General features: G+C 45.1%; 1 protein-coding gene and 1 pseudogene across 1 annotated transcript; both read left to right on the forward strand.

Moving 5' to 3' along the window:
* The first annotated feature begins 2,959 nt into the window (after positions 1-2,959).
* Fbp2 (fructose-bisphosphatase 2) lies at positions 2,960-20,891 on the forward strand. The gene is made up of 7 exons (XM_052156893.1): positions 2,960-3,309; positions 7,623-7,785; positions 9,106-9,198; positions 14,495-14,635; positions 16,593-16,730; positions 18,091-18,210; positions 20,531-20,891. Exons 1-7 carry the CDS (start codon positions 3,140-3,142, stop codon positions 20,723-20,725), a joined length of 1,020 nt encoding a protein of 339 aa, XP_052012853.1. The 5' UTR covers positions 2,960-3,139; the 3' UTR covers positions 20,726-20,891.
* Positions 20,824-24,654, forward strand: part of LOC127665193 (zinc finger protein 226-like) — a 44,042-nt pseudogene continuing 40,211 nt past the window's right edge.

The raw sequence follows: 24,654 nt of genomic DNA on the forward strand, positions 1-24,654 counted from the left end.
CTAAGGATAAAAATTCCTGCTTTAACCTACTTCCCTATTATGTCCTAATGGCAGATTCCGGTCCGCAGCCAGGGATTGTCCTTGACCAAAACTCTGACCACGGGCATGACTGCCCCAATATGGCTCTGTACATCTCGCTCGCCAGCTGCACATTCTGTCTTTTTTTTTTATATATTTTTTATTTATTATATGTAAGTACACTGTAGCTGTCTTCAGACGCCAGAAGAGGGTGTCAGATCTCTTTACAGATGGTTGTGAGCCACCATGTGGATGCTGGGATTTGAACTCATGACCTTTGGAAGAGCAGTCGGTGCTCTTACCAGCTGAGCCATCTCTCCAGCCCCATTCTGTCTTTTAAATAACCTGGTTTGTGAGTTTGTATGGCAGGCCTGGGAAGTGTCTTCCTACCAAGCATCAGGCAGTCCCTGTGTGACAGCCCAGAGGGCTCCTCCTCCTCCTGGCTAGTCTCTTCAGAGGGCACCTCTTTATATGGATGCCATTTTTGGTCTCCATGTTGAGATGGAGAAGGGACCCTGTGACTCCACAAATGGTGGGAGGTAGAGGTAGCTGTGAACCAGAAAACGGGAAGGGCACAGGTTAACTGTGTGTTACGTCACATGGGACATGCCACTTATGCGCTGTAGCTCTCACCCACCTCATCTCCTGGGACTCCGAGAAGCTTCCTTTACATCTAGGTGAATGCCTCCTGATTGAGAGACTGCTCACAGACTAAACCGGAAAGGTGCCACACACGGATGTGCCAGGATCATGTGACAGGATTAGATAAAGCAGTTTTGCCAACAGGAAGGGTCCTCAGACAATCTTCCAGAAACATATTTCTCTGTCTAGGTCTCCGGTGTGTAGCCTCTACTGTTCCAGGGTTCGTTTGTCCTGATGTACTCAAATTCGTGTTTTTCATGGAAGACAACCAGGTCCTCTGTCACTAATATGTCAGCAGTCCTGAAATACCTAGGAGGGGCAGCTGTCACCCAGCATTCAGACTGTCACCGTGGCCACTCTATAAGCTTCCAGTCTGTCGTGTACCCTGGAAGAACTTTGGCATTTGCAGAAAGGCCAGCAGATGCCGTCTCGGGATGCCGTCTTGGGCAACTTGAACTTCTACCCTTTAAGTATAGCTTTGTGTAAAGGCCAGGACTTGACATTAGGCATGTTTACTTTAGTTTTTGACACAGGGTCTCTCACTGAACCCAGAGCTTACTGACTAGACTGGCTGGCCTGCAAGGCTCTGCTACCCTCTCCAATATGCTTTAACATAAGTGCTGAGGAATCCAAACTCAGATCCTCAGGCTTGCATGGGAAGCACTTCTTCACCAATTAACCCAGTCATCCAGCCATCCTTCCAGCCTCCAAATGGGCTCTCAAAGGGACCTTTGATTACCTGAAAGGATGCAACAGCCACAGCCTGGAAAACCCACAGTCCAGTCCGAGAGAAAAACCAAAACATATTCGTTTACAAATTGCCCTGAGTTTTCTATGATTTGTAGCTAACAAAACAAAAATGAAGATCAAAACCATTTAAAAAAAAGTGTAAGCATCTGTCTGCATGTACACCTGAAGGATAGAAGAGGGCATCAGATGCCTTTCTTGATGGTTGTGAGCCACCATGTAGTTGCTGGGAATTGGACTTATGACCTCTGTAACAGCAGCCAGTGCTCTTAACCAATGATCCATCTCACCAGCCCCACCAAACAAATTTAATTGGAATAATTATCGAGGGAAGATATAAAATTGTAAGGCAATGAGCGCGTCCTCAGTTTTGTTGATTGACTTATTTGATATAGAGTCTTGATATATTGCCCAGACTTGGGATTCTCCTGACTCAGCTTTCCAAGTAGGTGAAGTTATATGAAATTATCTATATGTATACTTAGTTATAGTTCTAGGTACAGTGAAGAGACGGAGGATATAGGTTTCTAAGACACCGAGTTTGATACCAGGCACACCAACTGATTTTTAATACCTCAGTTATTGTCTGAATTTATGAGAAAATCAAAGTTTTAAGAGTTTAGCAATACTCTTGAAATAATCCACATAGCGGGTAGCCAGTTTGGGCCCCGAACCAGGTCTGACTGCAGTCAGAGAAAGTGAGGATATCACAGAAACAGAACATGGCCAGCTCTAAGCAGGTAATTCAAGGACACTTTAAAAAAGTGCTTCTTTAAACATTTTTATTAGGCTATTTCATGTGTCTGAGAGTCTCCTACACGCATGCATGTGCACCACTTACATGCCTGGTGTCCTGGAGGTCAGAATAAGGCACTGGATCTCCTAGAACTGGAGTAAAAGTGGGTACTAAGAACCATAGCCAAGTCCTGTGAAAGAAAAGCCAGTGCAGTTCTGGTGTTTCTTTTCAAATAAAGGGTTTTTGTGGTAGTAGTAGTAGTAGTAGTAGTAGCAGCAGCAGCAGCAGCAGCAGCAGTAATAGCAATAATAGAAGTTTTTTTTTAAATAAAAATAAAAATGCAGAGAAACTGACAAATCAACCCTGGGATTAGACACTTTTCTAGGAATGTAATATTTATTTTCCTCATCCCTCTAGCTATACGTCCTTAATAGAAATAAGCCTGAAAGAACTCTTGCTCCGGTCATCCTGGGATTGCCATTAGTTAGTTATGTGACCTATGCCCCAGATAAAGAATCTGCCAATATGCCATCTGAGAGTCACCACGGTGCAGAATGAGGCCCAACAGCAGCTCTCGGCAGAAAGCCCTCTTGCTTCCATAAGAGGATTTTGTGGGTCGTTTTTATTAGCTAGTCTTGTCTCACGTGTGGCTGATCCTGGTTTCTGGGGATCTTAACAAAGCAAAGCAAAACAAAACAAAACAAAACACAGCAAATTCGGGAATAGAGAATGAGGCCAGCCCTCCCCTGAAGCGCTGTTCTATTTATAGACAGCTTATTGCAGGGTGGCAACAGCCACATTCCGGGAGGCCAGGAAGTTTCCTTGAGGGCTTGTCCAGATATCTGAGTCACGTGGTCTGGGGCTCTCCCTTCCCTTGGACCTTGGCACAGTCAAGGGCAGGTGTGTCTTCAATGCGCAGGCTGTGAGGCTGCTGCCTTGAGAAAGCAAGGATTCCTACGAGGAAGAAAGGGAGGCTTTGAGGTTTCACTTGCCACAATGACGGACAGAAGCCCCTTTGAGACAGACATGCTGACCCTGACCCGTTATGTTATGGAAAAGGGGCGACAGGCCAAAGGGACCGGGGAACTCACCCAGCTGCTCAACTCGATGCTGACTGCTATCAAAGCCATCTCTTCCGCTGTGCGCAAGGCCGGCCTGGCCAACCTGTAAGTCCTGGAGAGCATGCGCAGGCACCCCAAGCCAAGGTGTGCAAGCCACCGGCAGGTGCTTGAGGTAGAAACTGGGTCCAAAGCTAATTTGCTTTTTGTGTCCTAAGGATACTGCATTTAAATTCTTTACATCTGCTTTGATAAAGTAGCCTTTGGCGTGTTTTGCCAAGAAAGGGGAAAACTTCTTAGCAACGAACTGCAGAGAAAAGTGTGATTACCGGTTACTATGGATTATAACGGTAACACTATAGCTTGTGTCTCAAAACCTATATTGAATTCTCATTACTTTTATTTGCCCCGATGGATTCTTACTGGGTTTCCTCTGTACAGGCGTTCAGTTGTCATGACCTCTGACAGTAGTGTGGTGTAGCAATCACCAGAGGACAGATTAAGGGGGCTTTGCTGCCATGGAAAGAACCTGGTTCAGTTTTTTTCATTTTTCATGTGATGCTCGGGAATCTGGACAGGCTGCGCTGGGGCAGGCACAGCAGAACACCTCTGCTGGGTTTTCTTTTACAGAACGGGGCCACATTCATGCTGGAGTTGCTGGTGGGCCACAGCCTAGAGTCCCGTAGTGTTTCCAGAGAAGGACCTCTCTGAAGTTGAAGGTGTTGTGAGCATAAAAAAGAGAGGCTAGAGAAGACGTTTTATGGCGGTGTGGGGGAAGGGAGTGCCTCAGGGACCCATGCCGCGGCATTCCTTCACCCTGAGGGACCAGACACACACAGTAGGTATAGTATAGAATAGTTTATTCAGGGCACGGGGAGGGGAGTTAAGGGGGTAGTGTAGACAGAGAAAGGCAGAGAGGGGGAGAGAGTAAAGAAGCAGAGGCCGGCCATGACCACGTGGAGGGAGGGGGTAATTGAGAAGAGCCCAAGAGGGGCAAGAGAGGCTAGGAGGGTGTGAGAATAAGACCGGCAAGAGGTCTAAGAGCGAGAGAAGAGCCCCTTTTATAGCAGGCCAGGCCTGCCTGACTGTTGCCAGGTAACTGTGGGGTGGAGCTTAGACAGAATCCTAACAGAAGGGACATACATTTTTTGGGGGTGGGGTGGGGGGACTCCTGAAGAGCCAACAAAGTCCACCTATTTAAGATGTTTATTCTCAACAGTGTGGTGCTTTTATTCCCAAACTGTGACAGCAGCAATTTCATAATTGCAATCATAAAACCACCGCAGAGCTTACTAGTAACTGTTTAGAACAGATAGTGGGACCCACGTTAAAGATGATTGGCTCTTTCCCCCTTCCCGTGCTTTCCCTTAACTGTGTGATTTACCTCATTTGGCAAGAAGGGCCAAGCGCTCACTGCCTTTAAGAACATGCTTCCAGAATGTGAGGTGCCTGCATGTGTGACGATCAGCCCTGAGTAACATTAGATCACATCTTCACAGCTCCTGTGTTCCAGCTCTGCTATAGTTAGGGCGGTTTCCTGTGACCACTCAGGACTTTTTTGCCCACACCTTTACCCTTCTTCTATGCAGGCCACTCGGCTCCACAGCAACTGTCTTGGGAGGGCTCCTTACATGTCTGTCACAATCTGCTTTGCATTTGACTAAGGGCCCTTAGGAACCCAATGGTTAAGTGCTTTATTTAACTTGGTTTTTCTTACTTTGTGACTGTGGAATATGGTTTATTTCTTGCTAAAACCTCCATGTTTGTAAATATGGGAAATACTAATGGTTTTAACACAAAGGGATGTTTTAAGGGTTAGTAAGTCATTGTGATTATGGTTCTGACGATGCCAGGCCCTGTGATAAAGACTCAAAAATGCTCCACTATTAGCTATCATGGTTCTCAGACCCTTCAAGAAGACATTTAAAGGCTGGCCTATACAGTGATTCACCACTAGGTGGCAGGCTCAGTCCTGGAAGTAGTGTCAGACAGGGTCCATGGTTGGAAAATCCTACTCTCCTCACACAGAGAGAGAGCAGCCAAGGCTGAGACACGGACTGCAGGTCCCCTGGCCCTGTCCCATGCACCTGTGTCCAGCCTTTTGGCATCGTGCCGGGACATCGTGGTTTACGGATGTGTTGGGTAGCATTCATGCACATGGCCTGTAGTTGGCAGGCTGTACACATTTGCGCTATATTCCCAGCCAGCAGCTCCTTACACAGGAGGCTGTGATCCCGAGGCAGAGCAATCCAATTCAATTGTTCTCATTGTTTGCTTACATGCTGTTTTGAACCAAGGGGTAACAGCCTTTGAGGTCATGCTGTTTGAGGTGAGGTTGTCTCCCAAGGCTCATCATACCACACATCCAATTCTGGATGGGGGTACAGTGGGCAGGGAGGGGGTCAATTAGGGAGGAGACGGGACACTTTTAATGAGATTAGCATCCATACGTGGCTCTCAACTAGAGCATCTGTCTCTGCTGAGACATTTCTTCAGCATCTGAGAATTTCTTCAACAAATAAATGGAATTAAAATGGAGAGAAGAAGATAAATGGCTTTTCCCCACCCCTTCTCCATAGTTCAGCAAACATTTATTGTGCATGGGCTATAGGAAACACAGATTGCAAGACTTGTCTTTAGCAAGTAGCTGCTGCAGAAGAGAGTCTTGCACCATTATGAGGCCATCACAGGGTGTGCTGGTGTATAGAAGGGACATGGAGGGCTCTTGAGGAACTTAGGAAGGTAGATTGGAGATGGCACACTTTCAGGATGGCAGGAGCAGAGATGAGAGGAACAGCTACCTGGGAGCCAGAAGAAACAGGGTGTCTATGCTGGTGGAGTTGGAGCAGCCCCAGGAAGGACATGACAGTCTTGCTGCTGGGGTGAGAGGTGGACATGCTGAGGCTGATCTAACAGGATGGTGCGATATGCCACCATGCCTGGTACCCACATAAGGACCCCGCTCTGAGTGTGGGTTAGTGTCTTAGGGTTTCTATCATCACAACCAAGAAGCAAGTTGGGGAGGAAAGGGTTTATTCAGCTTACACTTCCACACTGCTGTTCATCACCAAAGGAAGTCAGGACCAGAATTTGAACAGGTCAGGAAGCAGGAGCTGATGCAGGGGCCATGGAAGGATGTTACTTACTGACTTGCTTCCCCTGGCTTGTTCAGCCTGCTTTCTTATAGAACCCAAGAGTACCAGCCCAGGGATGGCACCACCCACAATTGGCCCTCCCCACTTGATCACTAATTGAGAAAATGCCTTACAGCTGGATCTCATGGAGGCATTTCCTCAACTGAAGCTCCTTTCTCTGTGATAACTCCAGCCTTTCTCAAGTTGACACAAAACCAGCCAGTACAGCTGGCTTCCCCATTGCTGTGATAAACACCATGATCAAAAGCTACTTGGAGGAGGAAAGGGTGTATTCCATCTTAAAACATGTAGTCTGTCATAGGGGGAAGTCAAGGCAGGGACCCGGAGGCAGGAATTGAAGTAGAAGACACGGAGAACACGGTTTACTGGCTTGCTCTTCATGGCTTACTCAGCCTGATATAAGCTAGCACCACCTGCCCCAGGGTGACACCATCCACAGTTGACTGGGCCTTCTCGCATCAGTCAATAATAAAGAAAATGGACAGGTTGGGGAGATGGCTCAGTGGTCAAGAGCACTGACTGCTCTTCCAAAGGTCCTGAGTTCAAATCCTAGAAACCACATGGTGACTCACAATCATCTGTAATGAGATCTGATACCCTCTTCTGGTATGTCTGAAGACAACTACAGTGTACTTATATATAGCAAATAAATAAATCTTTAAAAAAAAAAAGAAAATGACATTTCCACAGGCCAATATCATGAAGCAATTCTTCAATTGGGGTTCCCTCTTCCTCGGTGATTCTAAGTTGCTTCAATTTAACAGAATTAAAACAGCCCAAAATGAGATGAGACCAAGGTTATTGGGGACACCCTGAAGGCTTGAGGTGTGATAAGGAGATCATTGTATATTAAGGCTCTAAAAGAGGATCCTCTGTAGAGAAGTTTGAAGCTGAGGCTCGATGTTCCAGTGTAGAAAAGCTTTGACCATTCACTTTTTGGTATCCTTAGTCATCATGATATGTCTAGTTTTAGGGGCTCTCCCATTCCCTCTGGCAACTGGTGCCAAGCAGGAGTCTGCATTGTAGTGGGGCTGAATCTGGTCAACTTCCTTGGAAGACCAAGGAGACATGACAATGTCCCCAAGGTATAAAGGAAGCAACATTGAGTATCACTGCTTTGAGTCATAGCACACTCCCTATATATTTATAATTTGGAGATAGAAGAGGCACAGGAGAGAAGGGTAAGTGTATTGTTGGTTTGGGCTCTGCACATTCTTTGCTGGAGTTAAGACTCCTTCGGTGACTTAATCTACCCTGTCTTCTTAGGTATGGGATTGCGGGAAGTGTGAATGTGACAGGAGACGAGGTGAAGAAACTGGACGTGCTATCCAATTCCCTAGTCATCAACATGCTTCAGTCCTCCTACAGCACCTGTGTGCTTGTCTCAGAAGAGAATAAAGAGGCAGTGATCACAGCCAAGGAGAGGAGGGTGAGTCTAGGGCAGGCCACAATACCTCCCATCAGCAGTAGATGGTGCTATTGGTCTGAGAGAATGGGTTATTTTGCTTAAACTTTTTCTGGGATTGTCTTCTATTTTACAGCATTTGTTATCTGGAACAAAGCATTTCTCAGTTCTTTAGTTGGAAATCGTGTGTGGTCTCATGTCCTTTGGGGTATATGTCATCCAGTGCATCACTAAACAGGCCTGGGCATCATTTTGATAAACTTGGACTTGAAGAGTCCAAGGATAAGGAGGGTTTCTTTGGGGAATTCTTTTGAACAAGAGCTGTATAATGCAGTCTCTGATTCAGCCCCCCCATGATTTCTTATCTATGGCCTTTGCTGAAGAGGGGTGGAATTCCTTGGAGGGAGTGGCTCTTCCCAAATAGATTAGCCAGACAAATAGACTAATCCAGGGAACACTTCATGATAATCCTGTGCCCTTGACAGAATTTGCTAGTGCACGAAGAGGGTTTACATTCAGCTGATTCATAATGACTTATTAAAGACAGGTTTGTTGGTGATCAAAATTTCAGTCAGTATTTAGTCACAGCACTGTTCTGGTTGCTTTTTGTCAGCTTGATCCAAACTAGAGTGACCTGGGAAGAGAGAGTCACAACTGAGGAACTGCCTCCATCAGATTGGCCTGGGGGCAGGTCTGTGGCATTTTCTTAATTTATGACTGATATGTGAGGGCCCAGCCCACCATAGGCTGTTCTGTCTCTAGGAAGGTGGTCCTGACTTGTACAAGAAAGCAGGCTGAGCAACCCGTGAGGATTGCAAGCCAGGAACCCTTTACACCTGTCTGACACAAACCACATCACAATGAGTGGCTCTCACCCATTCCCACCTTCAACTATCATTGGCTGCATATTAGTTCTTGAATATATTCTAACCCAGTCTCTATGCCAGGAGACTAAGATATCTGCTTGCCTAGCATTCTGCTGCCTAATTCTCTGTGTGCCCACGATCTCCATTAGGCCTATCGTCTGCCTGCTTTATATACACTCGCCTGCTTAGGCTGTCTATACAGCATTTGCCTGTGAATTGTGTTTCTGTGTTTGAACACTAGTTCCACCACCTGAGCCTTGCAGCAAGTGATTGCTAGTGTATTTTTCAACATATACCAGACATGTAACAGATATCTGTTGAACTATGTCCATAAGCAATGGCTTTTGGAGTTCCAGAAATGGAAGGCCCATGGTCTAAATCTCTTGTTGGGACAGATATCAGTCACATACAGCTCTAATAGAGAACGATTGGACCAATAGGTAAGTATCCTGACTGTGCTTTTCTCTCTGTGATGTAGGGGAAATATGTGGTCTGCTTTGACCCACTGGATGGATCTTCAAACATTGACTGCCTGGCCTCCATCGGAACTATATTTGCTATCTACAGAAAGGTGAGTAGACAGGCTGGCATCTTTCTACTTAGTTCCTGCTCTGGAGGCCTAGCTTTTCTTCCACTCACTAGACAAAGCACTGTAGGCAACTCCAGAAACAGTGCTCCCTTCTCCCTACCTTGCAATCTTCACTGGGAATCTCCATCTACTTTCTTCCCAGCATTTCCCTGGGAGAGCAAATGACAGGACTCCCATTAGGACCTTGTTCTGATTGTCTGGATGGCACTGAATATCCTTTATCCAAAATGCTAAGGGGCAGAACTATTGGGATTTCAGATTTTGAAATTTTTGCAAATGCATGAGTCTTGGGAATGAGCATAAAACTTGATTGTATTTCTCTTAGACCTTGTACCCATCACCTGCATGTAACTTTATACAATATATGTTTTAGAGTACTCTAGCCTGCAACACAGGGTCAGGCATAGAATTTGCCATGAATGAGCTCATATTGCTACTTAAAAAGTTTCAGATATTAGAGGATTTCTTTATTTATTTTATGAAGTGTCTTGCTAGGTAATTCTAGCTGGCCTTGAATTTATAATTCCTGCCTTATGCCCCTGGATGCTGGAGTTACAGGCATGTGCCACCATGAGCGATAGTTGGGATAGTGATAGTAGGGACACTCCACTTTCACTAGGCTCTTAGCACACACATCCTTTACTTCTGAGTGAGAATCAATACTTACTGTTAGTTTTCTGTTGCTGCTGTCTACTTTAAGCCTCTTGGAGACTCAAAATGCCTATTGATTGTCTGTTCACTAAATCAGAGAAGGCTTGGAATACCTATTGATTATCTGTATATTAAATCAGAGGAGGATTGCCAACTTTATCTACTTAGGGTCCATAAACCAGCCAATCTGATCTCTTCAGTATCTGGAAGCTGAGGGAGTGGGGTTGGGAAGAATTTGCTTCCAGGTGAGATTAGGATAATGTGTGTAGGTACCCGAGGCCTGCAAAGCTTGTGATGCCATACAAGCAATGTATAGGTCTGTTGCCAAGGCAACAGCTGCCGTTTACCCAGAATTCCATAGCCCACCTTTACCTGTAATTATGTCACCAGCAGTATATAACCAGGCAGTGCTCTTCCCCTCTTTCTCTTTTCTCTTCTCCCCTTCCTTCCCGCCCGCTACCCCTTCCCTATCTTAAATAAAATCCCACGTGAAACTATCTGGTCTAGCGTGTCTCATTGCGGCTCATGGTTTCACCGCGTCCCGAGGTGCGGTGCCCGTGGCACACGCGTGTGGGCACAGCGAGCAGCCGCAGCCGCAATGCAGCGAGCAGACGGGACCTTCAAGCAAGCGCAGAAACCAACAATGTGAGCTTCAGTTGATTCTGGAGTTCAGGTCCATTTGTAGTTCATTGGAAGTGTTTCTGTCTTTGTAAGGAGTTCTTTTCAGCTTCTGGAAACTGCCTATATTCGGTCTGTTATTTCTTCAGTTTCAAAGTTCACAAAGGTCCCATGGCTTTCTCTCAGAATCTCTAAGATAGCCCCTCCTTGCTATTGCTTCAGTCTCCTTGACTTGTCCTTGAAAGCCAAGTAAGTTTTAAGTTTTCATTTGATTAAACTGGACTAATATTATCAGGACAAGTTGGAAGGAAGGGGGTCATCTCATCTTGCAGCCTGCCACTGGGAGAAGTTAAGGTAGTAAACTCAAGGCAGGACCCTGGAGATAGAAAATAAAGTACAGACCATAGGGTGACTGTTTATTGGCTCACCCATCTGGCTTGCTCTGCTACATTCCTTATGTAACCCAAGCTCGTCTGCCCAGGGATAGTGTCATACCCAGTGAGCTGAATCCTCCTCCATCAATTAACAGTCAAGAAAACATCCCATAGACATGTTCAAATACCAATTTGATGAAGGCACTTCTTCAACTGAAGTCTTTCTTCCCAGATGTGTTGAGTTGACAATCACGACATCTGGGGCTAAGTATTTGCACAGGAAGTGGGTACAGATTGATGCTGTAACCCTTTGACTGAGGAGCTGTAGAAGGACAGAGAAGAAGAATTAACTCAGTATAGCTCACCGAGTCAGTAATGAGTGGCAGGATGGTAACTTAAATGGGTTCCCCAACTCCATCCTTGCAGTCTTTAACATCTGAGGACCAACTGTGTTGGAAACAAAGGAGTATTATTATTTGTGGCACATAATCATCATTTTAAAATAAAGCCCAGGCTCTGATGGCCAGTTCAAATAACCATGAGTTTATATTTCTAAAGAAAATGTAGACTTCAAACACACTAATGAGAGTGTGCTAGGCATCAAAGAAGACATGTTTGATTATACCATCAGGTATCTGAAACACCAAATCATAAAGTCAGAGTGTGGGGTTGGGGCTATAGTCAGTAGGGCAAATGTATTAGTTACAAACATGAAGACCTGACTGCAAACCCATGGACCCACATAAAGATGTCGGGTATGGTGGAATGCACTTGGAATCCTAGATGCTTAGGGCCTGCTGGCCAGTTGGTATAGCCTAACTGGTGAGCTCCAAGACAATGAGAGATGTTGTCATAAAGGAGGTCAACAGGGTTCATGAGGATAAACCTGAGGTGTCCTCTATCCTTCACACACACACACACACATACACACACACACTCATGCACACACATACATGTAGGGAAAATGCTGAGGAAGAAATACTCATAGCTCCTAAGTTTCTATTAACCAAAATATTTTTAGCTCTGCATGACGTTGTGTGAGCTTCTCAATTACTGAAGCTCCAAATTCTTCATTTGTAATATGGAGATAATAGCGCTGTCTATCTTGTAGGGCTGCTGAGTGGAGATCACTGTAGTGAATTAGGGACATGGCTTGTAGGAATTACAAGGGAGGGGGTGACAGGAGCATCTTATAGTGCTCTTGAGAGGATTCAAGAACAGATACTCCCATAGGGACACAAGAGCAGCCTTGACTCTGGCTCTCAGCCTGAGCTGTTCATGAGCCAGTAGCTCATTTTTTCTGGATGTGCTCTCTGCAGCTCAGAACTGTTTCCAAGTCACCCCATTTTGTCCACTGTGCAGTGTCCCATAACCACAGAAATAATTTTTTCTTTTTTTATTCTTTAATCCTTTTTTTTTTACAGTTCAGTCTTCATCCCCTTCCTGGGCTGCCCCCCACTAGACCTCTCCCCATCTCATACCTCCTCCCCACTCCACCCTGTCTCCAAGAGGATAACCTCACCCCTCTACCCTAACCTCACCAGACCTCCCTACTCCCTGAGTCTCAAGTATCTCAAGGGTTAGGTGCATCTTCTGCATCTTCTCCCCCTGAGGCCACACCAGGCAGTCCTCTCCTGTATATGTGTCAGGGAGCCTCAAATCAACTGGTGTATGCTGCCTGGTTGGTGACTCAGTGTCTGAGAGATCTCAGGGATCCAGGTTAGTTGGGACTGCTGGTCTTCCCGTGGAGCCACCCTCCTCCTCAGTTTCTTTCAGCTTTTCCCCAATTCAACCACAGAGATCCCCAGCTTTTGTCCATTGGTTGGGTGCTAGTATCTGCATCTGACTTATTGCTGCTTTTGGGCCTCTTGAAGGGCAGCCATGCTAGGCTCCTGTCTGCAAGTGTCTTAGTCAGGGTTTCTATTCCTGCACAAACATCATGACTAAGAAGCAAGTTGGGGAGGAAAGGGTTTATTGAGCTTACACTTCCACGTTGCAGTTCATCACTAAAGGAAGTCAGGACTGGAACTCAAGCAGGGCAGGAAGCAGGAGCTGATGCAGAGGCCATGGAGGGATGTTTCTTACTGGCTTGCTTCCCCTGGCTTGCTCAGCCTGCTCTCTTATAGAACCCAAGAGCACCAGCCCAAAGGTGGTACCATCCACAAGGGGCCCTCCCCACTTGATCACTAATTGAGAAAATGCCCCACAGCTGGATCTCATGGAGGCACTTCCCCAACTAAAGCTCCTTTCTCTGATAACTCCAGCCTGTGTCAAGTTGACACACAAAACTAGCCAGTACAGCAAGCATACCACAGCATCAGTAACAGTGTCAGGCCCCGTGCTCTCCTCTTGAGCTGGATCCCAATTTGGGCCTGCCACTGGACCTCCGTTCTCTCAGGCTCTTCTCCATTTTTGTCACTGCAGTTCCTTTAGACAGGAACAATTCTGAGTCAGAGTTTTTAACTGTGGAATGGCAACCCCATTCCTCCACTTGATGTGCTGTCTTTCTGCTTGAGGCAGACTCTACAAGTTCCCCTCTCCACTGTAGAGCACTTCATCCAAGGTCCCTCCCTTTGAGTGCTTAGAGTCTCTCACCTCCCAGGTCTCTGGTACATTCTAGATCCCCCCCCCCCCCCCCCCAACTACTTATCTCCCAAGGTTGCCTGTTTCCATTCTTTCTGCTGGCCCTCAGGGATTCAGTCCTGTCTCCCTCCCCATACCTGATTATGTTCCCCCTTCCCCTCCCTAGCCTCTCTCTCAACCAGATCCCTCCCCACCCCCCCCATGATTGATATCTTCTCCCTCCCAAGTGGGATTGAGTCATACTCACTTGGGCCCTTCTGCTTCTTGATGTTCTTGAGTTCTATGGACTGTATTCTTGGTATTGTGCACTTTTTTGGGCTAATATCCACTTATTAGTGAATACACACCATCCATGTCCAAATATATGGTTTAAACGTGAGGAGGCTGTGTTATCTTTTCACCATAGTGACCAAACTCCTGATAGAATATTTCAGAGGGAGGAAGAAGGCTTTGCCTTGGCTGTAGGTTTCAGCGGATCCAATCTATGGTTGCTTGGCCCCATGCACTTGAACAGACATCATCGTGGTGGGAATGTATGCTGGAGAAGATTCTTCATATGATGGAGGACAGGGACCAGATAGGGACATAGAGAGTGAAAAGAGAGAGCCATCAAAGTCATAACCCCATTGGCCTCTTTCTTCTGTGCTCCTCTTCTGATGTCTCTAAATGAAAGGTAGACTACAAACACGCTAATGACAATGTACTGTCCAACACTGCAAAGTTTCCAGAATGTCTCCAAACAGTTCCATGAGCTGAGTACCAAGCCTCTACCTTACACATGAGCCTTTGAAGCTAAGGCTGTTTCACACCCAGTTCACGACAACAACCAAATAGATGGAAGAACAAACCTCAACTTTCCTTTCGAGGACAAGTGTTGACAATGCTTACTGACTGAGATGTGTGAAAAGCAATTGCAGCAGGCAAAACGGGAAGGGGGTTACAGGCGTTTTGAAAAATTTCTCACTCTGTTCAGGAACTCTGAGGGGCAGCTTCTGGTGAAGGAAGGGCTCTCCAGGCATAACACACTGTGCATTTCTTCTTGTCTTCCACAGACCACAGAGGATGAACCTTCTGAGAAGGATGCCTTGCAGCCTGGCCGCAACATAGTGGCTGCGGGTTATGCACTGTATGGTAGTGCAACCCTGGTGGCTCTTTCCACAGGACAAGGAGTGGATCTCTTCATGCTGGACCCGGTAGGCACTGAATACAACATTGTTTTTTTTGCTTTGTTTTGTTTTTTTTGTTGTTAGTTCTTGAGGGCTCCATGGCTCCTGTGTTTGAATTCTTGTTCCATGGGATAATTTCCCAGTCATTCTGAGTACTTGTTTTTAGAGTTAGAGAACTATCATGAACAATATGAAAGATCTCATACTACATTTTGTATAAATAAATTATTTTAACAGAAACATAAAAACATAAAATTTTTCATATCCAATGGGTCCTGTATCATGTTAAATATATCTCTTCAGACATTTATCCTTCCTCTTTGGTGAAAACATTCAGCCTCCTTTTGTATAGCTTCTGGAGTAGAGTTTCTTTTCCACAAAAGCATTCACCCTGTTTACATGTTTACAGAGCATCAAGAGGTGACAGGCCTAGACCAATGTCCATAGATCCTTAGATCCATAGATCATAGATCCTTAGATCAACTCCTTTCCTAAGCCTCTGTAAGACAATGGGTTCAGTACTCATGGCCTCCCAGCCCACTTCTATGATGACTGAACGCTTGGAGTATGGCTAGTATAAATGAAAGAAGGGAGATTTACATTACTTAAAACATGAATTAAAGTAGGGCCCACTTGACTTGGCTTCCCTTGTGGACAGCAAGGGCCTGGAGAATTTTCAGCAGTGTGCAGGAATCCCACAGTAGGGAGAGTGGGTAGAGAATTGTTCCTTCTAGTACTGCGTTATTCTCTACACTGGTCATGATGACAGAATGTTCTGTAGTAGGAAAGAAAGAGGTGAGGTCTCCGGACAGATAAGAACTGTGACAACATAGTCCTGACCAAAGGAAGAAAAAGCTAGGTAAAGGCAGCATTTTTAAAAGGAAGGCTAAGCTTTTCTGTGGTGGGCAGATTAAAACAGAGAAAAAAATTAAAAGTATTTCCAGGGCTGGAGAGATGACTCAAGGGGTAAAAGCACTGACTGCTCTTCCAAAGGTTGTGAGTTCAAATCCCAGCACACATGGTGCCTCACAACCATCTGTAAAGAGATCTGACTCTCTCTTCTGGTGTCTGAAGACAGCTATAGTCTTCATATAATAAATAAATAAACATTTAAAAAATGTATTTCCAAATTATAGAATTTTTCCTTTAGAGGACAGGACATTCACCTATCAATGGCAAGGTGCTTTGTTGAAGAGGCTGAGCTTTTATGAAAAATTCCAAATTATGACCAAAGACTGCTTCAGAGACTCCAGAATTCACTTTAGTGGGAAAGTCAACATTTCACTTTAACTTGGTTTTGGAAATAATTTTCTCCCTGTGGGACTTGCTAGGTTTATTATTAATGTACCATAGACAGACATAAGACTCAACAACCCCCTGCCCCAACAAGGAAGCTGAAAGAGCATGAGCAAGAAGGGCATATGCTAGGTTCCACAGGGAGTCAAAATCCTGTGACTCCCTGCCGTCTCTGCTTGGGTGCCCACAAAACTGTGAGGCTCTTCAAGGCTTCCAAAGTTTCTTCTGGGGGTCCAGGGTCATTTTGGGTTAACTAGGTTGCTTAGAAATGACATTGAGGAGAGATAGCTCAGAAGAGCTCACAACCATCAGTAATGGGATCTGATGCCCTCTTCTGGTGTGTCTGAAAACAGCTATAATTATACTCATAGACATAAAATAAATAAACAAATCTTTTTTTAAAAGATGTGACATTGAAAACATGGAGGAAAAGGAAAAAAGATCACAGCCTCTTTCCTTTGATTTGTTTTATTCTTTATTCTATTACTGCTTGGGCCTCTGTGAAGATGGCATATCATCTTCCTGTCACTTATGAAGTCACCACATGGCAGGTTCCAGGTGACTGCAGGGAAGCCCCAGGTCCTCCTAGCAGGCTGCTGTCTTCTAACATCTTCCGACTGTTGTGTGATGTGCTACTGCTTCTGTTTCCTGGCGTGGGTCATCTTCCTGAAGTCCCTTGTCTCCTCAGGCTCTTGGAGAATTTGTGCTGGTGGAAAAAGATATCCGGATTAAGAAGAAAGGGAAAATATTTAGCCTCAATGAGGGCTATGCCAAATATTTCGATGCTGCTACTGCTGAGTACGTACAGAAAAAGAAATTCCCTGAGGTGAGTGAAGACGGCCTGGGCCAGTGGCAGGGAGCAGGCTGTCTCTGTGGTGTGCTATGTGCGTGACTTCCTCATCTCTTTAAAAGAGTTGATGCCAGTGTTTACAACTCCTGTCTGCATGAGACTGATGGACTCTGCCCTGATGGATCTTCACAAATGATCAGTTTTCTTTGTACCTAAAAGTTACATATCAAAATGAATATTGCCTAATTCAGTCCATCTAAGAATTTGTCAGGACCCACATTTTTAGAATTCATAACTTTAGCCATAAAGAACCATTCTCAGGTTGTTTGCTAAGCTGTAATCTATAGATATTGAATACCCAGGTACTCTGCTTTAAGATGGTATATGATCATATCTGACAGTTCAGTTTACAGGCTAGCTTACCATGATCTTGCTGTTAACCCTGGGTAATCCTATGCTGTCGTTCTGGTTTGTGATACTGAGGCTCCAAGTCAGGTCCTTGCATATTTTCTGCAAAAGCAGTGAAGGACTGAGCTGCTCCCTGCCCCCACACCATCTCACAGTATAGAGAAGAACGGAGAGAAAAATGTCTATCTGCTCAACAACACAATCTTTCTTTGTCTTTCTCTCTGTGTGTGTATGCGTGTGTTTATAGAGATATGTGTATGTGTGTGTGTTTATAGAGATGTGTATGTGTGAGTGTGTGTGTGTGTGCGCACACGCGTGTGCGTGTGCATGTGCGTGTGTGTGTGTGTGTGTGTGTGTGTGTGTGTGTGTGTGAGAGAGAGAGAGAGAGAGAGGGAGAGGGAGAGAGAGAGAGAGACAGAAGATACCTTGGACACAGTTTCCTTGGGTGTCATCTATCTGTTTTTATCCAGTCTGGAGCTTGCCAAGGAGGCTAGGCTGTCTGGCCGGTGATCCCAAGGAATCCACCAATCTTTACCTCCCTGGCACTAGAATTACAAGCATGTTTCACCATATCCCACTTTTATGTGGGTTTTGGGGATTGAACTTCTGGATGCAAGCATTTACCTAACTTAGCTATCTCCCCTGCCATACATGGCCTTTGAATAATTCTTAAAAATAGTTATTTTATTTTATGCTTATGAGTGTTTTGTCTACATGTGTGTCTGTGTACCACTTGCATGATTTGGGCCAATGGAGGACAACAAAGGGCATTGGATCCCCTGGATTTGGAGCTATAGGTGGTGTGTGCTGCCATCTGGGTGCTAGGCATGGAACCCAGGTCCTTTGGTAGAACACGCAGTGCTTTTAATCATTGAGCCAGCTCTCCAGGCCCAGGAATGCAGAGGCCCTTTTGGCCTCTAACCCCAGCTCTGGTGCAGGCTAGCTGCTAAACCTAGTGGTTCTGATCTCTTCCCTTTTTGTCCTTTAGGATGGCAGTGCGCCTTATGGGGCCAGGTACGTGGGTTCCATGGTGGCTGATGTACATCGCACCCTGGTCTATGGAGGAATCTTCATGTACCCAGCCAACCAGAAGAGTCCTAATGGCAAGGTAACTGTCTGCAGTCACTGCTGCCATGATAGTCAGTGAGCTACGGGGATTCTTCTGCTCCGGCATGCGATGTGGCTACTGAGCTGCTCCTGGGCATGTGTGGCCTTCAGATCACAGAGGAAGAGAAATAAGGTCTATTCCTTTCAGTGAGTTTTGAAGCTGTGGTAGCTTTGGGGAAGAAAAGGCTGATATGATTATTACTGGCAGGTCTTACAGGCCCCTGTCCTCTGGTTTCAAGCCCACTGTTTGCTTCAATCATGTGCTCATCTCCCTCTCAGTAGTCAATGCTCATCTCTCTGTAGTCGCGTGCTCATCTCCCTCTCAGTAGTCAATGCTCTCATCTCTCTGTAGTCGCGTGCTCATCTTTCTCTTCAGTCACGTGCTCATCTCTCGTTGTAATCATGTGCTCATCTCTTACTTTCTCTAGAGTTGCAGGCTCATTCATTTTTCTCTCGCATTTGTAGGCTGTGTCTGACTTTTATCAGCACTGGCTGACCTGGGATCATTGACCCCAGAGAATCAATCCATTTCCCAGAGAAAAATATTTTGTAAGCATGGTCTTTGTACCTGTTTTGGAGGGTTTGCATGTGCCCTGATCTCTACACAAGAATTCAGAATAAAGCTGGCTATTCAGTCACTTCCATGTCTCTAGAAAAGTAGCTTCCAGAAGAGCCAGTAACAACTTTATGATACAATATTGAAAATATCACTATCAAGTGGGAGCCTTATGATCCAAATTCGTCTATCATGGCAACAACTGCCAACAGAAATATATGTGCATTTGGTCAGCCACAGAAATCATAGTAGCTCCTCATGCCACCAGAAGCCATGCATTGTTCTCTAAGCTGACTTTTGAAATTTCCATTATTGGAATGCCAGATTCAAAGCAAAGATAAATTTATCACAGACCCATGAGTCTGAACGAAGACTGTCACACACAGGTTTGTGTATCGGGTTCCTCTCTTTGTGAGTGTTTAACTCACATTTACTGACCTGCTGACCTCATGACCACAGAGAAGTCTGCAGAAGAGCACCACAGGGGGAAAAAAGCACAGCAGAGGATCAAGTGAGATTGTGCAGAAGATGTAATGCTCTTGAATAAACTCACACTTACCACCTGCTTAATTCCAGCAGGTAGAATACAGGCATGTTTATTAGAATCACTGTAAATGATCCCGAAAATGTCTACATATAGTTACAAAAATGTGTCCTGAACACACAGGCAATTCCATGTAGAGGAAGATGTGTTCACTGCATCATGACTGTTATCCAGACTGAGGATACCCTTGATTCCTGATCTCCATGTTTTAGCTCTCTGTGCCCACATCATTGTGTGCATGAACATGTGTGTGTGTACAAGCATGTGAATGATCATGTGTGTGTGTTCATGTGCATGTATATGTGCACATGTGCACACTCACATCCCTATTTCCTATGCTTGACTCATATGGATGTGATAGACCTTAAATACCCCCCTTACCATAAAAGGAGACCACGTGACCTAAGCACCATGACTTTTTTCCGATGAAGGCTACATGTGTACATTCAAGTTATGTGAGGTCCTGTCCTCACCCTCAAAATCACATTATGTGCTAATGTTGAGCTTTTAAAGTAGATCTGAATTGGCAAACTGGTTATTGTCTGACTTACAGCCCAACATCCAAATCCTCCCTGTCCTCAAGATTCCAAGACAAAGAAAGGAAGAGCAAACCCTAGAAGCACCTAAAATAAAGATCCTCCTGGCTGAACTGTCAGGACAGAGTGGCTGCCAGTGTCCCTGCTGTGTATGATCAGGGACAAAATTAGCTCCCAGGGGTGCTCATATGTGTTAGGCCTTCTGTCAGGTGCCTGATACTGTGAGGGTCTCTAGTGAAGGCATCCTAAGTGTTTGGCTGGCACTAGAGTCTGAACCTGCTGTATCTTCAATGTCTCTGGCTCTTCAGCCTTGACTGAACATTTTATTTGTATTCTTGAGACTGCAGCATCAGCAACAATACCAAAACCAAACAAACAAATGCCAGAAAACAAACAAATGAGAAACCGAGCAGTTCACATAGTCATTGATGTTACCAGACAATTACATTGTGTGAGCTTCATCCCGCCAGTGGCGCCTCCTGAGAGGTTACTAGCCCATAGCACCCAGAGGCAGGTAACAGCCCATGCCTTGGCTCCTGTGGGCCCAGGAAAACACTCACACCCAGGATTCACACAGACAGCGCAGCAGTTCACACTGCTCTCAGTATTTAGGGGCATGTCTTGAGGGCGGGGTGTCTGACCACTTGTAAAATGTATGTGCCTGTCCCCTTTCCTTGTTCTGCAGCTCCGGCTCCTGTATGAATGCAATCCTGTAGCCTATATCATCGAGCAGGCAGGAGGCATGGCAACCACAGGCACCCAGCCGGTACTGGATGTGAAGCCTGAGAGTATTCACCAGCGAGTCCCCCTCATTCTGGGGTCCCCGGATGATGTGCAAGAGTACCTCAGCTGTGTGCAGAGAAACCAGGCAAGCAGGTAGTGAGCCTGAACTCATGAGCCTGCTTCCCTTTGTCTTTGTCAAATGAAAAACTAGAGGAATGATCAATGGAGATGGGAGGAAAGGCAGACAAGTCGAGCATGACAGGTCACTTTCAGAACAGCGCCCTGCTGCTAAGGACAGGGTTAGAAGCCAGAGTAAAGATACGGTCAAGGACTAAAATAAAAATATGAATGTGAAAATATTTTTTCCATGGGTCTTCTGTCATGAACAACAACCTAAGTAGGCAATATAGCCCCCCCCCCCCCATCCCACAAGGAAAAGGCACATGATCAGTCAAAGAGTGTATGAAGCTTAACTTAGGTTCTTCCTCTGCCCACAAATATAGGACATGCAGATGCAGATGCTGGTTATGTTGGGCAGGTTTTGAGTCAGGAATCTCATGCTGTTAAATGCCGAGTCTTTCACTGAGCCCCTTTCACAACCACATAGAAAATGAGGTTACTTTTCTGCAAAGCCAGATACGACCTGGAGTTCAGCCTTAAACTGAATGCTTACAGTTTTCAACTTTTTGCATGTTCATTTTTTGGGGAAATATTATAAGAGCCCCTAGAGTAACAGTTCTCAACCTTCCTAATGCTGCAGCCCTTTAATACAGTTCTTCATGTTGTGGTAACACCCAATGATAAAGTTATTTTGTTGTTACTTCATAACTAATTTTGCTGGTGCTGTGAATTATAATGCAAGATTTGATATGCAGGATATCTGATATGTGACTCTGTGAAAGGGCCATTTGATTTCCAAGGGGGTCGTGACTTACAGGTTGAGAACCTAGAGTATAGCAAAAATCTAGTCAAACTAGTAATGTCTCCACCCTTGATCAAATTGTGTCAAGAGTTGACCTGTCCAGCAGATCCAGTTATTCCGGGGTTCCAAAGGGGCACTACCTGAGGGTCAAAGGCGAGGGGCGGGGGGAGAGAAAGGAGACCAAGCAGTGGGGGTTCAAATGTCGAGGTCTCGTTTAATGTTCTGGGGTACACAGGTTTTAAGCTCTCAGAGGAAGAGCTCTTCTCAAGGCAAGAACAAAGGAGGGAAGGGCAATCTTAGCAGTTTCAGTGGGAAGAGATAAGGGCCCTCCTGTGGAGATGTCTGGTGTTTGCATTGTCTGGAGCACCCTGTAGTTATCTCAGGACTTCCTTCCACCAGGACTTCCTTCCACCAGCAATTACCAGAGAGGCTCTTCTTTGTTTTACTCAGGACCTTTGCCCTGTCAGCCCTCCAGGCCGAAGAGAGGATCTCTAATGGCTTCCCACAAAGAGTAAACAAGTATATGCCTCTAAAACCTCAATTTGTTTGAAAGATAGTTTCTATGTATGTGCATCAACTTGGGATATATATATATGTGTGCGCGCGCGCGCGCGTGTGTGTATACATGTATGTATACACACATATATGTGTGTGTGTATGTGTGTGTGTGTGTATATGTGTGTATATATGTTTGTATACACACACACACAAAACAGCACACTAATACACACGTTAAAATTTTGGGTTTTGCAATTTAGTATTTTCAGATCATGAAATGGGGAAATCCTGGGAAAATACAATTGGGGTGGAATTCTGACTCAAGAACTGGGAGAGGGCTGGGGATTTGGCTCAGCAGTTAAGAACACCAACTCTCAAGACACAATTAGCATATCAAATGATACCCAAGAAGAGGGAAAGAGAGGGCCCTGGTTGTGAAAAGAGTTGATCCAGCATTGTAGAGGAGTACCAGGACAGGGAAATGATGGGAGGAGGGAAGAGGGCTTATGAGACCAATGGGGAGGGGAGAACCGGGAAAGGGGAAAGCATTCAGAATGTAAACAAAGAATATAGAAAATAAATAAAAACAAAAACAAAAACACTAACTGCTCTTCCAGAGGTCCTGAGTTCAATTCCCAGCAACCACATGGTGGCTCACAACCGTCTGCAATGGGAACTGATGCCCTCTTCTGGTGTGTCTGAAGACAGCTACAGTGTACTCAAATACATAAAATAAATAAATAAATCTTTAAAAAAATAAAAATACTGGGGGAACCATGCTCCTAGAATACCAGTACTTGCTTCTGTCTTCAGGATAAATTACATATTTGACCACACAAAAGTCACTCACTAGTCAGTAGACAAAAAAAAAAAAAAAAAAACAAAAAACAAAAAACAAAAACAGGGAAAAAAAAAAGCCAACTTCATTTTTTTTTAAGGATATAATCTTGTATATCTTTTTGAAAATGAAAACCCAGAACTTTTTTCCTAAAGTAGCAGTAGTGTTCAATAAGTAGACGTCACGGATTAATACAACACTGTGGACCTTCAGTGACTCAGCTGCCATCCCCCACAGAGCAGAGGCTGCTCTGTGAAGGGGAATACCCTCCTCTGTGCATGCCATCTCCAGTCCACTCCTTCCCTTTTACTGTCCGGCAGCTCACACAACAGAATACCAAGCATTTGAAGAAATTTCACGTGGTTTTTCCAATCTTTGGCCATTTTTATGTAGCTAGTCTTCACCCCAGCTTGAAGAAAAGCATGTTCACTATTAAACAGAAAAAAAAACACGATCTCCACATATCCATCTCACTTAAATACTGAGCCAGAGGCCACACTTCCTAGACAGATGCAGAAAAGGCAGAGGGTCAAGTCCTGAATTCCAACGGTTATATCACAGATTGTGAAAAACACCCCAGAGTATGGACAGGATGTCTCCCACCTACATGTGGCTCAGAAACAGATATACAGTGGTTCAGAACCAGAAATGCAGTGGTTTGAATTCCATCACAACCCTGCAAACCATGACAGAGTCTTAATGTTATGATGATACACTGATAGCTTGGGATAGAGCTTCTGGGATCTGCAACAGAAACCTCTATGGAATTTGAAGCATAATGATTTCAGGCAGTCTATACTTGTTCTTGACCAGCCGGTATTTCTTTCTATCAGATTCTGTGTTGATCACCAGAGCAGTGGTCCTGATCCTGACTGCTGCACTCTGCATCAGAATAGATGCCTCAGATGTCTAGAAAAATAAAACCAACTGATGTCACAGATTCACACCACAATGTGACTGGTAATGGCATGTACAGAGGAGGACGCTTCCCTTCATAGACCAGGCTCTTCTAGGTGTCTTTTTTTTTTATTGGATTGGAACCTAATGGGTAAGAAATCCTGTTTGGTACATAAGCCAAGATAGCAACTCCTGGTTGAGATGTGGTAGTTCCCAGCAAGATAGCTACTGATACTTTGTTACACAGATATCCTATGCCTACCCAATTGCCTTCTAAACATCTGTGAATGTGTAGATGAAGGCTGTAACTGCCCTTAGTTAGAGGAAATGTGGATGATAATTGCTGTGGAGTCCTCTAACCAGTCAAATTGTTGGGGTTCCACAGTGGCCCCAGAGGTAGAGTAGGGTAAAGAAAGAGGGAGAGAGTAGAGACATGAAGACACAGTTGGCAGAGAAAGACTGGAAAACTCCAGAAGCCCAAGAAGTGATTAAGCTCATAACTGAGTGGAACACCCCACCGATTCCAGGCAGAAGAAAGCTATAATTAAATTTAGTGATGGAAGAAGCTTCGTGATGGCAAGCACAAAGAATGGTGTCTACATGGCTGCCCATGTTCCACAACACCATTGGTTCCCAGAGCACTACCACACCCTAAGACTTTACTGTTCTTCCAGAACTTGGTCTCCCAACACACTCTTCCTTTCTTTTACCTATGCAGAGTCCTGCCAGGATAATCAGAGTCACAGACCCTGAGCCTATGAGCTTGGGTAGGAGGACTGTGATATGATATTTTCTCCCTTCTCACAACTAAGCTCATTCTCCACAGATCCACACCTACCTTACAGCTCAAGGTGGGGGAGATGACTCCCACACCAAGGCTGCTGAAGGTCTGCTGATCATGTGATTTCATGTGACCATTCCTTCAAGCACA

The sequence above is a fragment of the Apodemus sylvaticus genome, chromosome 14 (genome assembly GCF_947179515.1).
Source record: "Apodemus sylvaticus chromosome 14, mApoSyl1.1, whole genome shotgun sequence".
NCBI classification, from domain to species: domain Eukaryota; kingdom Metazoa; phylum Chordata; class Mammalia; order Rodentia; family Muridae; genus Apodemus; species Apodemus sylvaticus.

Excerpts from the sequence above, each read along its gene's own strand:
- Fbp2 (XM_052156893.1), top strand. The coding sequence starts at position 3,140 with ATGACGGACAGAAGCCCCTTTGAGACAGACATGCTGACCCTGACCCGT. Across the intron at positions 7,786-9,105 it reads TCACAGCCAAGGAGAGGAGG|GGGAAATATGTGGTCTGCTT; the intron begins GTGAGTCTAGGG and ends TCTGTGATGTAG. Across the intron at positions 14,636-16,592 it reads ATCTCTTCATGCTGGACCCG|GCTCTTGGAGAATTTGTGCT; the intron begins GTAGGCACTGAA and ends TTGTCTCCTCAG.